Below are 14,733 nucleotides of genomic sequence, written 5' to 3' on the forward strand. Positions count from 1 at the left end.
AACTCTCACTTCCATACATGACTACTGGAAAAACCCATACCTTTGACTAGGTTTGCTGTGTCAGCAAAGTAATGTCTCTGCTTTTTAATGTGCTGTCTAGGTTGGTCATAGCTTTTCTTCCAAGGAGCAAACGTCTTTTAATTTCATGGCTGCAGTCACCATCTACAGTGATTTTGGAGGGCCCCCCCCCCCAAATAAAGTCTGTCACTATTTCTCTTGTTTCCCCATCTGTTTACCATGAAGTGATGGGTCTGGATGCCATGATCTTAGTTTTCTGAATATTGAATTTTAAGCCAGCTTTTTCACTCTCCTCTTTCACTTTCAAGAGGCTCTTTATTCATTGCTTTCTGCCATAAGAGTGGTGTCATCTGCATATCTGAGGTTATTGATCTTTCTCCTGGCAATCTTGATTCCTGCTTGTGCTTCATCCAGCCCAGCATTTTACATGATATACTCTGCATATAAGTTAAATAAGCAGGGTGACAATATGCAGCTTGAGGTACTCTTGGTACCAGTCCATTGTCCATTACTGGTTCTAATTTTCGCTTTTTGACCTGCATACAGATTTCTCAGGAGGTAGGTCAGGTGGTCTGGTGTTCCCATCTCTTTCAGAATTTTCCAGTTTGTTGTGATCCACACAGTCACAGGTTTTGACTTCAATAAAGCAGAAATAGATGTTTTTTCTGGAATTCTCTTGCTTTCTCTATGATGCAACAGATGTTGGCAATTTGATCTCTGGTTCCTCTGCCTTTTCTAAATCTAGCTTGAATATCTGGAAGTTCATGGTTCACGTACTGTTGAAGCCTGTCTTGGAGAATTTTGAGCGTTACTTTGCTAGTGTGTGAGATGAGTGCAATTGTGCAGTAGTTTGAGCATTCTTTGGCATTGCCTTTCTTTGGGATTGGAATGAAAACTGACCTTTTCCAGTCCTGTGGCCACTGCTGAGTTTTCCAAATTTGCTGGCATATTGAGTGCAACACTTTTACAGCATTATCTTTTACAATTTGAAATAGCTCAACTGGAATTCCATCACCTCCACTAGCTTTGTTTGTAGTGATGTTTCCTAAGGCCCACTTGACTTCTCATTCCAGGATGTCTGGCTCTAGGTGAGTGATCACACCATCATGGTTATCTGGTTCATGAAGATCTTTCTTGTATAGATCTTCTGTGTATTCTTGCCACCTCTTCTTAACATCTTCTGCTAGGTCCATACCATTTCTGTCCTTTATTGAGCCCATCTTTGCATGAAATGTTCCCTTGGCATCTCTAATTTTCTTGACGAGAACTCTAGTCTTTCCCATTCTATTGTTTTCCTCTATTTCTTTGCCTTGATCACTGAGGAAGGCTTTCTTACCTCTCCTTGCTATTCTTTGGAACTCTGCATTCAGATGGGTATATCTTTCCTTTTCTTCTTTGCCTTTAGCTTCTCTTCTTTTCTTAGCTATTTGTAAGGTCTCCTCAGACAACCATTTTGCCTTTTTGCATTTCTTTTTCTTGGGGATAGTCTTGATCACTGCCTCCTGTATAACTGTCTTCCCAATATTTTGCAATCTAATAGAAAAAATTTTCTGCTTAGAATTGTAGAATATGTAAGCTGAAAAGGACCTTAGAGATTACCTAGTCTTATTTTCTCATTTTACCAATTAAAAGTAGAAACGTTAGATGAATACTGGACTTTAAATTTTGTTTTTCTTATTTTTTAATTGGGGTTAAATGCACATGATGTAAGTGTTTATAGTGAATAATTCAGTGGCATTTAGTATATTCCCTATGTTGTGTAACCTCCCCTTTATTTTTTTAATATGTATTTATTTTGGCTGCATTGGGTCTTAGTTGGGGCACGCGGGCACAGTCTTCGTTGCGGCGTTCTAAGTCCTAGAGCAGCACATGTGATATAGTTCCCTGACCAGGGATTGAACCTAGGCTCCCTGCATTGGGAGTGCGGAGACTTAGCTACTGGGTCACCAGGGAAGTTTCTACCCTTTATTCTTAAGCGCACACATAGCTCAAATCTTAAAAATAATTCTTACATGGTTAACGCAAAAAAAAAAAGAAAAATCAAAATGTGTTCCTTCCATATAATGTTTGTTTTTCCTAATTATTGACTTCTCAGATTGTCACTTCAGAGTGGTACTTAACGAGTAAGAAAGGAGGAAATGAAACGGTTCCTATGTCCTTCCAGTTGGAAAAATATGAAATAGATCAGCTTAGAAAATTAACATGTTGAACTTTTCTCCCATTTGCCTGTTGATTGTATTGTCCAGGCTTGTCTCTTACCAAATTTTAGAAGTTATGTCATTGCTAATATCTCTTGAGATTGTCTCAATGCAAGATTTAATGTTTTATTTCCAAAGTCCTATTTACTTAGAAATGGGGGAAACTTTTCATGCAGGGTTTCATAAGAAATTCATAAGTTATCAATCATTATTTTAAGGTCTTTATGTGTGGCATAATTTAATGCTATTACAAGTCTATAAATGTTGAATCCAGGTTTTAGAAATTATTTCTAAATGGAACCTCCATTATTTTGGCGTTCATACCCAACAAATCTCTGTCTCCAGTTAGCATCTGGCTACATAAACAGCAATGTGATGGGAAACGTTGAGAGTGACTGAACTTGGAAGGGGCAGCCCTGGGTGAAGGTTGGGGGTGGAGGAACTTGATGGGTCGAAGGCCTGTGAGTCTCCTTAGAGCCTTAACATTCACAGGAGTCCCGCAGAATGTAAACCCTGCCAAGACTTTAGACTTCATTACTTCCCTGTCCTCGACAAGCACAGTTTAATTGAACATTAAGCAATTTGATCTCTTTCACCTAATAAATCGAGCAAATTCAATAAACATAAATCCTGCTAATGATAAAGCTGACTCTGGTGGGGCTGAGCTCATCAGCATTCATGGTTATTACTCTCCCCGGAATTATAGTCACAGATGCTTATTACCAAACTGAGTACTCACCTGATGCTTACAGTCTTAGGAATGTATTTAATAATTTTCTTCTCAGGGTTTCAGAAGGGCAGCTGTGGAACAGAAAGATTATGGTTTTGCAGGCAGACTAAGAGTCAAATCCTTCAACTAATCTAGGACAGTTTTGCTGTAAACCTTAGCTTTCTTATTGGAAACAAAAGGAGCTAATTACAGTTACTGCGTAAGATTCTGAGATTTAAAGGGAAAAAGTGTGTGATTCTGCTTCTCCGGCAGTCCAATGGTTAGGATTCCACGCTTCCATTGCAAGCAGTATGGGTTCAATCTCTGGTCGTGGAACTGAGATCCTGTATGCTATGCAGTGTGACCAAAAAAAATTAATAAAGGTGAAAGTGGGTGCAAAAGTATATAGCACCTGGCACACCAGTGCTATAATAATAGTGGACGTTAACTAACTTTCCCTTTTTTTTTTTGACTGTCCTTTAGCAGGGGTCTGTAGCAGACAGTGTCTGCATACTCCTTGCATTTTCCTGAGGCTTTCTTATCCATTTTACATGCCTGGGACTCCGAGGCACCATCCCTCCTCCTCTTCACCTGGCTGACCCACTTCTGTAGATGCTCACCTCCAAGGCAAAACCTTCCCCAGCTCTTCCTGACTGACTCCAGGCACTGCCCCTTCTTCATGCATTATCGCATATGTCAGAGTCCTGTCATTTTATCCTTCCTGTTCCTCCCAAACCCCATTCTGCCTGTTAATATTCTCAGCCTCTGGTTGGATGAGTGAGTGAGTCAATCACTGAATGGAACAATAAATATCCTTTAATGCTGCTAAGGCAGCGTACCATAATCTATGTTCAGTAGATAAAGCTCAGAGAAAGGTTTCCAATCCAAAGAACAGGAAGCAGTAGGACTAGAACTCAGGGCTTTGACTCCAGGTCCTTTCTCTTTTTAGGATACCCAGTTTTCTCTCCCAACTCGGCAGGCTTTGACATCAGAAGAGCAGGGTTGCTGTCTGTTCCGCAGGCACTGCTGGTAAGGGTTTACTCTCTGAGAATGAGCATAAGCAGACAGATGTCTTCACTCCATAAGCTGTGGCACTGCCAGGATAATCCTCTTTGATGTTCCTTCCTCTGTCCTCAGTATTGGACAGTATGTTCTGTAAATGGTCAACATTTATCTAATTCCATAGCTTTCACTAATTTCAAAGAAAAATGCCTACTATACTGCTGGCTCAGCAGCCATTAGGATAAATCTTCATTCTCCCCATCTCCTCCCTCCACATCCGGGTGTGTATGTGTTCCAAACACCATCATCAATTAATAATACATGTGGAGGCCTGTAGGAAAAACACCTAGAAATATATGACCCATTTTCCTTTATGCATATGGATTGGTCCTTCAGTTCACTTCAGTCGCTCACTCATGTCTGACTCTCTGCGACCCCATGAATTGCAGCACACCAGGCCTTCCTATCTGTCACCAACTCCCGGAGTTTACTCAAACCCATGTCCATCGAGTCTGTGATGCCATCCAACCATCTCATCCTCTGTCATCCCCTTCTCCTCCTGCCTTCAATCTTTCCCAGCATCAGGGTCTTTTCAGAAGAGTCAGCTCTTCGCATCAGGTGGCCAAAGTATTGGAGTTTCAGCTTCAGTCTTTCCAGTAACATCCAGGACTGATCTCCTTTAGGATGGACTGGTTGGATCTCCTTGCAGTTCAAGGGACTCTCAAGAGTCTTCTCCAACACCACAGTTAAAAAGCATCAATACTTCAGCACTCAGCTTTTTTTACAGTCCAACTGTCACATCCATACATGACCACTGGAAAAACCATAGCCTTGACTAGACAGACCTTTGTTGACCAAGTAATGTCTCTGCTTTTTAATATGCTATTTAGGTTGGTCATAACTTTCCTTCCAAGGAGTAAGCATCTTTTAATTTCATGGCTGCAATCACCATCTGCAGTGATTTTGGAGCCCAGAAAAATAAAGTCTGACACTGTTTCCACAGTTTCCCCATCTATTTCCCATGAAGTGATGGGACCGAATGCCATGCTCTTCGTTTTCTGAATGTTGAGCTTTAAAACAACTTTTTCACTCTCCTCTTTCACTTTCATCAAGAGGCTTCTGAGTTCTTCTTCACTTTCTGCCATAAGGGTAGTGTCATCTGCATATCTGAGGTTATTGATATTTCTCCCAGCAATCTTGATTCCGGCTTGTGCTTCATCCAGCCCAGCGTTTCTCATGATGTACTCTGCATAGAAGTTAAACAAGCAGGGTGACAATATACAGCCTTGATGTACTCCTTTTCCTATTTGGAACCAGTCTCTTGTTCCATGTCCAGTTCTAACTGTTGCTTCCTGACCTGCATACAAATTTCTCAAGAGGCAGGTCAGGTGGTCCGGTATTCCCATCTCTTGCAGAATTTTCCACAGTTTATTGTGATCCACACAGACAAAGGCTTTGGCATAGTCAATAAAGCAGAAATAGATATTTTTCTGGAACTCTCTTGCTTTTTATGATCCAGCAGATGTTGGCAATTTGATCTCTGGCTCCTCTGCCTTTTCTAAAACCAGCTTGATGCACGATACTGGATGCTTGGGGCTGGTACACTGGGACGACCCAGAGGGATGGTATGGGGAGGGAGGAGGGTTCAGGATGGGGAACACATGTATACCTGTGGTGGATTCATTTTGATATATGACAAAACCCAATACAATATTGTAAAGTTAAAAAATAAAATTAAATTAAATTAAAAAAAAAAGAAAATTATGCCTATGTCCTAAGTTTGTCTTGAGAGTCAATAAAGTTGTGTGATCAAGAAAAAAATAAATAAAACCAGATTGAACATCTGGAATATGTTCACAGTTCACGTATTGCTGAAGCCTGGCTTGGAGAATTTTGAGCGTTACTTTACTAGCATGTGAGATGAGTGCAATTGTGCAGTAGTTTGAGCATTCTTTGGCATTGCCTTTCTTTGGGATTGGAATGAAAACTGACCTTTTCCAGTCCTGTGGCCACTGCTGAGTTTTCCAAATTTGCTGGCCTATTGAGTGCAGCACTTTCACAACATCATCTTTCAGGATTTGGAATAGCTCAACTGGAATTCCATCACCTCCACTAGCTTTGTTCGTAGTGATGCTTTCTAAGGCCCACTTGACTTCACATTCCAGGATGTCTGGCTGTAGGTCAGTGATCACACCATGGTGATTATCTGGGTCATGAAGATCTTTTTTGTACAGTTCTTCTGTGTATTCTTGCCACCTCTTCTTAATATCTTCTGCTTCTGTTAGGTCCATACCATTTCTGTCCTTTATTGAGCCCATCTTTGCATGAAATCTTCCCTTGGCATCTCTAATTTTCTTGACGAGATCTCTAGTCTTTCCCATTCTATTGTTTTTCTCTATTTCTTTGCATTGATTGCTGAGGAAGGCTTTCTTATGTCTCATTGCTATTCTTTGAAATTCTGCATTCAAATGGGTATATCTTTCCTTTTCTCCTTTACTTTTGGCTTCTTTTCACAGCTATTTGTAAGCCCTCCTCAGACAGCCATTTTGCTTTTTTGCATTTCTTTTTCTTGGGGATGGTCCTCATCCCTGCCTCCTGTACAATGTCATGAACCTTCATCCATAGTTCATCAGGCACTCTATCTATCAGATCTAGGCCCTTAAATCTATTTCTCACTTCCACTGTATAATCATAAGGGATTTGATTTAGGTGATACCTGAATGATCTAGTGGTTTCCCCCACTTTCTTCAATTTAAGTCTGAATTTGGCAATAAGGAGTTCATGATCTGAGCTACAGTCTTCTCCCGGTCTTGTTTTTGCTGACTGTATAGAACTTCTCCATCTTTGGCTGCAAAGAATATAATCAATCTGATTTCAGTATTGACCATCTGGTGATGTCCATGTGTAGAGTCTACTCTTGTGTTGGAAGAGGGTGTTTGCTATGACCAGTGCGTTCTCTTGGCAAAACTCTATTAGCCTTTGCCCTGCTTCATTCTGTACTCCAATGCCAAATTTTTCTGTTACTCCAGGTGTTTCTTGACTTCCTACTTTTGCGTTCCAGTAATGAAACGTTCCTATAGTTAGGAGCTAGTTCATTCATAGTTCATTATAGTTCCTATAATGAAAAGGACATCTTTTTTGGGTGTTAGTTCTAAAAGGTCTTGTAAATCTTCATTGAAGCGTTCAATTTCAGCTTCTTCAGCGTTGCTGGTCAGGGCATGTACTTGGAACCATGATATTGAATGGTTTGCCTTGGAAATGAACAGAGATCATTCTGTTGTTTTTGAGATTGCATCCAAGTACTGCATTTCGGACTCTTTGTTAACTATGATGGCTACTCCATTTCTTCTAAGGGATTCCTGCCCACAGTAGTAGATATAATGGTCATCTGAGTTAAATTCACCCATTCCAGTCCATCTTAGTTCGCTGATTACTAGAATGTCGACATTCACTCTTGCCATCTCCTGTGTGACCATTCCCAATTTGCCTTGATTCATGGACCTAACATTCCAGGTTCCTATGCAATATTGCTGTTCACAGCATCGGACCTTGCTTCTATTACCAGTCACATCCTGGGTGGTGTTTTTGCTTTGGTGCCGTCCCTGCACTCTTTCTGGAGTTATTTCTCCACTGATTTCCAGTAGCATATTGGGCACCTACCAACCTGGGGAGTTCATCTTTCAGTGTCCTATCTTTTTGCCTTTTCATACTGTTCATGGGGTTCTCAAGGCAAGAATACTGAAGTGGTTTGCCATTCCCTTCTCCAGTGGACCACGTTCTGTCAGACCTCTCCACCATGACCCGCCCGTCTTGGGTGGCCCCACATGGTATGGCTTAGTTTCATTGAGTTAGACATGCTGTGGTCCGTGTGATCCATTGGCTTGTTGTCTGTGATTGTGTTTTCAGTCTGTCTGCCCTCTGATGCCCTCTCAGCACCTACCGTCTTACTTGGGTTTCCTTACCTTAGACATGGGGCATCTCTTCATGCCCTCCAGCAAAGCGCAGCTGCTGCTCCTTACCTTGGACGTGGGGTATCTCCTCTCGACTACCGCCCATGAGTTTAGGCATGGGGTAGCTCCTCTTGGCCGCTCCTGCACCATGCAGCTGCTGCGCCTTACTTCTTTATTTGAAAATGATGCACTTGAAACTTCAGAGCACTCGGTTTTCAGCCCTGATGTGTGGAGAACAAAATACAACCTCTTCATCATTTTTAATAGCAGTTGAATTTAATCTGCCTCAGTCAGAGACTTCACCTCCCAATGTCCTCACATGCCAGAGTGGTATTGTGACATGTGACTGTCCAGACCAGCCCTGCAGATGTGTCTGTCAAAAGGAATGGAGATTTCCTGCCAGGATATGTGCTTGCTATTGCTGTAGACAGTGGGGGCCTCAGACCTCCTGGCTCCAGGGGGCAATTTTTTAACTTTTCTTTTTCCCATTTAAAATCAAAGTGGCATCATATGTCATGTGAATCTGCCATGCCAGGGAGATGAGTGTGAGCCATGGCCTGGATCTTGTTTAGACCACGTGGGCGGTGGTGGCCCACACCATCCCACGTGTGTCACTCAAAGCTCCGATCAAGAGCTTAACAGCTGTGCCTTTCGAGGTGAGGAGTGCAATGAGTGGGGCTTTGAGGTGTGACTGTTTCCACTTCTCCTTCTTTTCATGTTCATATGCAGCTAGATCCTGGTAGGACAGGTATAGTGTCCTCGAAATGGCATTTGCAGAAAAAAGAAATCCTTAACATCACAGTTAGGGAATTCAAGGTTAAGATTTGTTTTGTTAAGTCTTGACAAATAATTGTCTATTTGTCTAAAACTGGTTTTCAAAAAACAGCCTGCTTTCTTTACTTTGGAGGTCTTATTTCGATGAGACCTCCATAGGTACAGATTGATTTATTTTTTCTCCTGTTAATCTGTCTTGTATCAGTTTAATTATTAGACCAGTCAAAAGAATTCAAGAGGGGCAGAGGGAGAATTTCCCCTTCCCCAGCAATGGCTTTTTACCATAAAAATTTTAATTGAAATGTATAAAATGCAAAGGGTTATTCTTTAAAAGTAGAGAGTAAACAAAGCAATCCAGATCATAATGTGACTCTCTAGAGATGGTACATTGACTTTTCATAAAGTAGTGGAATAAAATTTTGCTTGTATTCATCATAATAAAAAAGAAATGACTTTTGCCGTGCAAAGTACAAGCTCTTTCTTTGCATTTAGCCCCAGACAACTAGATGGTGCTTAACTAGGTGCTTAATTTGTTGTTGTTGTTTTTCAAATCTGTATTTATTTGGCTGTGCTGGGTCTTAGTTGCATCATGCAGGATCTTCAGTCTTTGTTGCACCATATGAACTCTTAAGTAAGGTGTACTCTTAAGTACCCTGCTTAAATAAGGAATATCTTGCAGAAGGTAAAAGACTTTGCTGCTAAGTCACGTCAGTCATATCCGACTCTGTGCAACCCCATAGACGGCAGCCCACCAGGCTCCCCGGTCCCTGGGATTCTCCAGGCAAGAACACTGGAGTGGGTTGCCATTTCTTTCTCCAATGCAAGAAAGTGAAAAGTGAAAGTGAAGTCGTTCAGTCGTGTCCGACTTTTAGCGACCCCATGGATTGCACCTACCAGGCTCCTCCATCCATGGGATTTTCCAGGCAAGAGTACTGGAGTGGGCTGCCATTGCCTTAGGGACAAAAAAAATCTGTTCATTTTTACATGTTGAACTGGATGAAATGGCAGCCAAGAGATTCTAATGGGCTCCCATCAGGAGTTGTGGAAATTCAGAGATCTGCTGTTCCTGGGCTCCATGCCATCAGCCAACCACAACTCACTGCCTCCCCAAACTGGACAGTAGCCATGACCCAACCCTAGGGATGAACAAGGTAAAGTACCTCCAAGCTCGATGGGTTCTGGTTGTGGGTTGGTATGCTCAGAGACCCAGGACATGTTAAAAAGGTGCATGTGCCCTTACCCAGGACTCACTAGAAAATTCCATGATAGTCCAGTTGGTCCCTCAGAAGATAATGAGAAACCTGCCAGCCACTCGAGGCATTCCTGAAAGGCTGAAGCATATACTAACAACTGCTGAACATCAGTTTTCCCCTGTATTATGTGTTCTATTGGTCTGGTGTTAAAATGTGCTGTTGTTCATACCTTATCCCTGTCTGACCAAGTGATTAAATTTTCCCAAACAGTCATTAGTTTTTGAGATGAAATGCATGAGGACATCTTTATTTACTGAGTTGGAGTTTCCCTCCATCTATTTAAGAATTCTTGATCTTGAAACAATATCTAAAAACAGCTAGAGGCTGTGCTTTCATTGCTCGTAATTTCTTGTGCAATTCTTAGACCATTGACAACTACCTTTGAAGTTTTGCTGACACTAAGATTTCTATCAATCATTCTGTCATTGAAAATCCTCATTTACTTCCAGATGTTCAGCAGGGCCTCGAGTGATTTTTACCTAAAGAGAAAAAACCGTAACCTCCATTTTCTTGGTTCTTCAGAATTCATGAACAATTATGTAACATCTCACTTTTTAAAATACCTATTTTTTGTTTGGCTGCACTGGGTCTTAGCTGTGGCACGTACATCTTTGACCTTCCTTGTGGCATATGGGCTCTTTTAGTTCTGGTATGCAGAGTCTTGTGGCGTGTGAACTCTTGGTTGCAGCACGTGGGATCTAGTTACCTGACCAGGGATGTAATCCACACCTCTTGCATTGGGTGTGGAGTCTTAGCCACCAGAATACCAGGGAGGTCCCTCATCTCATTTTTAACACAGAGGCAAATAGGAATTATCCCCATGTGACAGATGTGGAAACTGAGACTTGCTAAGTTGCTTTCCAACTGTTAAGTTGGAAAGTGAAGTAGCACAATCAGAACTTGAACTCCTGCTTCTGCCTTGGAAGCCCAGGTTCTTTCCATTACCCGCTGTTCATGTCAACCTTGACCCTGGCCAAGAACGAGAGCGGATGTGTGCAATGGGAGAGGCAGCATGGATGGATTAGAACAGACCCATTCATGCTCCCAGAAAAATAACTCAAAATGCATGCCCCAGTGTTGAGGGGACTGCAGGTCATCTTCAAATACAAAAGAGTACATCTAACACAGAAGTGTTGTTTTGAAAACTCACCAGAACTACCTTGACATCTGGCTTGTTAATACGTAGAGAATGTGAAGCAGCAAAGGACAGTAAGTTCTAGGAAGTTGAGGGAAAAACACATATCCAGGGATGGAGGGAAGGAGGAAGCAGCAAACACCAAAGGTCCCCCCCACCCGCATTACCATCCTCTGCTTCCCTTTGCAGCCTGGGTCACATTCAGAGCCTTCCTTAAGAACCACTTGGTGGTCCCCAAACATAGCTCATAGGTTGCTTTTGTGACGCCTTTGGGTTTTTGTTGTTCATTTGCTAAGTTGGGTCTGACTCTCTGTGACCCCATGGACTGCAGCACACCAGGCTTCACTGTCCTCCACCATCTTCCAGAGTTTGCTCAAATTCATGTCCATTGTGTTGGTGGTACTATCTAACCATCTCATCCTCTACCGCCCCCTTCTCCTTTGGTCTCAGTCTTTCCAGCATCAAGGTTTTTTCCATTGAGTTGGCTCTTCTCAGGTTGCCAAAGTATTTAGAGATTCAGCATCAGTCCTTCCAATGAATATTCAGGATTGATTTCCTTTAGGATTGACTGGTTGGATCTCCTTGCAGTCCAAAGGACTCTTCAAGAGTCTTCTCCAGCACCACAATTCCAAAGCATTAATTCTTCAGCGCTCACCCTTCTTTATGTCCAACTCTCATATCCGTACATGACTACTAGAAAAAAACAGTGTTGACTATATGGACCTTTGTTGGCAAAATGAAGTCTCTTCTTTTTAATACACTGTCTAGGTTTGTCATAGCTTTTCTGCCAAGGAGCAGGCATCTTTTAATTTCATGTCTGCAGCCACCATCTGGAGTGATTCTGGAGCCCAAGAAAATAAAATCTGCCACTCTTTTCATTTTCCCCCATCTATTTGCCATGAAGTGATGGGACCAGATGCCATGACCTTAGTTCTCTGAATGTTGAGTGTCAAGCCAGCTTTTTCACTCTATTTTACCTTCATCAAGAGACTCTTTAGTTCCTCTTCACTGCCTTTGGGTAAGTGCTTTTTAAAATCCCAGATAGCTTCTATGAAGTAAATCCCACTCATGAAGTACTACCTTTCCCAGGAAGCTGTTCCTAAACATCCCATAGGAACAGAAGTCCGTTCCTCCTCCACTCCTCCCCAATTTGATCCCTTCCTTTTATGATGTTAGATGGTGAGAGCTTGGAGAGTGGAGGCTGCATGGTCTAGGGGAAAGCCACATACTCCAGGCCTCATCACCAGGTGCCTGAGAGGAGTGTGCTGCTCAGCCATCTCTGGACTAGGTTTACAAAATACGAACGTGAATTAATTTTAATATCTACTCTTGATCACAGCTGTGGCCTGCATATAAAATCTTGAGTCTCCCTTTCAGATGTACAACAAATGTATATAAAAAGAGATAAGAGAACACGAATGACCTCAGTGTGTCAAACTTGTAAACATTTCTGCGATCTTGCCCTCACAGGGAAATCCTTTATTCTTCCCTTTCAGACTTTAAGCAGAACTGACAACCATTTGTGTTCTCTTTGTTTGAAGCTTTATTTTTGTGAGTCAAGGGTCTTTTTCCAGGTTTAGCTTTCTCCTTAATAACATTAATACTTCTTATGAAATGATTTCATAGAAGAGTGCATGGGAAGTCGCGGCGGGGGAGGGGGTGTTGTTCCTGGAATGCTTCCCACCAGGAGAGTTTGTAAGAAGGGACAACCATAATTCTGCCATGTCTGATGGTTCAGGATCTTTTCTGGATTTACACTCCCTTCTTTCACTTTAGGAGAGAATGTGTAGGTGTGTACACAAATGCATGGATGTGCACACACACCCACACACCTTTGACCCCTTTGAGGAGGGGCGATGGAAGAAAGCCTTGAGAATTCACCCTCTTGCATCAGTGCTTTGCTTTAGTTTTGTTATGGAAGGAAGCAAAATAGAGGAAAGCTCCTTCAATCTGTGGTCCAGGCAAGTGCGGCTGCTGCCTTTTGTGGCTGTCACCTGTGTGGCGGCCCTAAGAGTGTCCAGCCAGTCCTGGGGCTGGCTGACCCGCAGCTCTCAGTTCTGGTACAGCTGTTGACATCTGGGGAGCCTCAGAATTTTCACCGACTGCTAGGGTGAGTCCTCAGGCAGTATAGTTTTTGTAAAATGTGCATTCAGAAGATGAAGCTGTCTCTTCTAAAGCTTTCCTTTCTAGATCTTCTGAATAATTCTGCACCAACATACAGGAAAGAGCCTGGGACCACGAAATGCAGTGAAAAGGTGATCACTTCATGACAAATGGAGAACCAAGATCCCATGTGCTGGATGGTCCAGTGAGAAGGACTAAAGGAAGGGCTTAAGTTGGCCATGGATAAGGGAAAATGGCCTCAAGAAGTGGTAACTGCAGATGAATTTAGCTAAGGTTCAGAAGAGGCAAGGACAGAGATTACAGAGGAGCTGAGATAGGTGTAGGAGAGGAAGAAATGTTACATGTACAACCTTGAACCGCTGGACTGAGGTCAAATATGGTGCTGCCTCATACCAGCTGTCATTTAACCACTGTGTGCTTCTATTTCCTATTGATAAAATGTGGATAATAGTTTTTCATAGGATGGTGTAAATATTTTAATGAATTAATGTTTTAAGTGCTTAGTAGCTGGCACAGAGCAAACATTATACAACTATTAGCTATTATTACTAGAGCCATTACTTCATTATCACTGTTATAATGAAGGACCAGGTCTTGAGAAGTATAATCATACCCACTAAATTCAAATGGTACTTAGTAGCATCCTTGCTTGGTGTCTCATTTTTAGATCACCAGAAATTTTTTTTTTTTTCTGTTTCCAGTGAGTGGGAAAATGTGTATCTGTAAAAATGACTGCTTTATACATTTAAAATGTTTTGATGAAAACCCCTGATGGGTTCAGATAAAGCCATTCTTCCAAAGGCTTGCTGCACTCTCCGATGGTTTGATTTTTCAGTTCTTTACTCTCCTGGAATGCATTCTACCAACTGTTCAGCTACTACTGGCATCTATGTTCAGAGTCTTAATTGTGCTGTAGAGTATGAATCGTATGTGGGTGTGCAGAGCACCCGTAAAGGACACTGAGATGTCCGAGGATCGGGAGTGTGCGTGGGAGGCAGGGGCACACGGTGGGTGAACGCACCCACGTGTGAGCAAACAGTGATGGTGTGTCACGGTTTTTGTCCTGTCTTTTGTAGACGACTATGCCCAGCTGTGTAACATCCCCGTCACGGGACGCCGGCGGCCATATGGACGGGATGCCTTGGTTGACTTCAGTGAACAGTATGCTCCCGAAGCTGATCCCTACTTTGTTCGAGACCGTAAGCAACATTTTTTTACTCTGAAACTAGATTGTGGTTTTGAAGCTTAGTCAGTGGTTCTCAAAATGCAGTGCCTGGGAACTTGTAAGAAATGCAGGTTTGTGGGTGATGCTATAGACCTGCTGAGTCAGGAACTAGGGTGAGACCCACCCTCTGAGTCATCCTTATGGACGCTCAAGTTTGAGAAGCACTGGATCATATTAAGAGTCTCACTGCTGGGAACGCTGTATGTTTATTTTCTTTACAGAAAATCATCTTCCTATAATTTCCACGACAAAGTCATTTCTTTACCCCTGAAGTGGTGGCCTCACTTAAGGGGCAGAGTTTTCCTAATAGTTTGGTTGTAACTTGACAAGCATTTAAATGGGAAG

At 42.2% G+C, this 14,733-nt stretch overlaps 1 protein-coding gene across 15 annotated transcripts in view; it reads left to right on the plus strand.

The window, feature by feature from the left end:
* The window catches only part of LTBP1 (latent transforming growth factor beta binding protein 1), a 456,484-nt gene that overhangs the window by 435,695 nt on the left and 6,056 nt on the right, over positions 1-14,733 (plus strand). For all 15 annotated transcript variants that reach the window (XM_024998486.2, XM_024998488.2, XM_024998487.2 and 12 more), the window contains one exon: positions 14,240-14,362. In XM_024998486.2, the coding sequence (XP_024854254.1) occupies positions 14,240-14,362 (123 nt within the window). The remainder of the gene's footprint in view (positions 1-14,239; positions 14,363-14,733) is intronic.

This window comes from Bos taurus, chromosome 11 (genome assembly GCF_002263795.3).
Source record: "Bos taurus isolate L1 Dominette 01449 registration number 42190680 breed Hereford chromosome 11, ARS-UCD2.0, whole genome shotgun sequence".
Taxonomy (NCBI): domain Eukaryota; kingdom Metazoa; phylum Chordata; class Mammalia; order Artiodactyla; family Bovidae; genus Bos; species Bos taurus.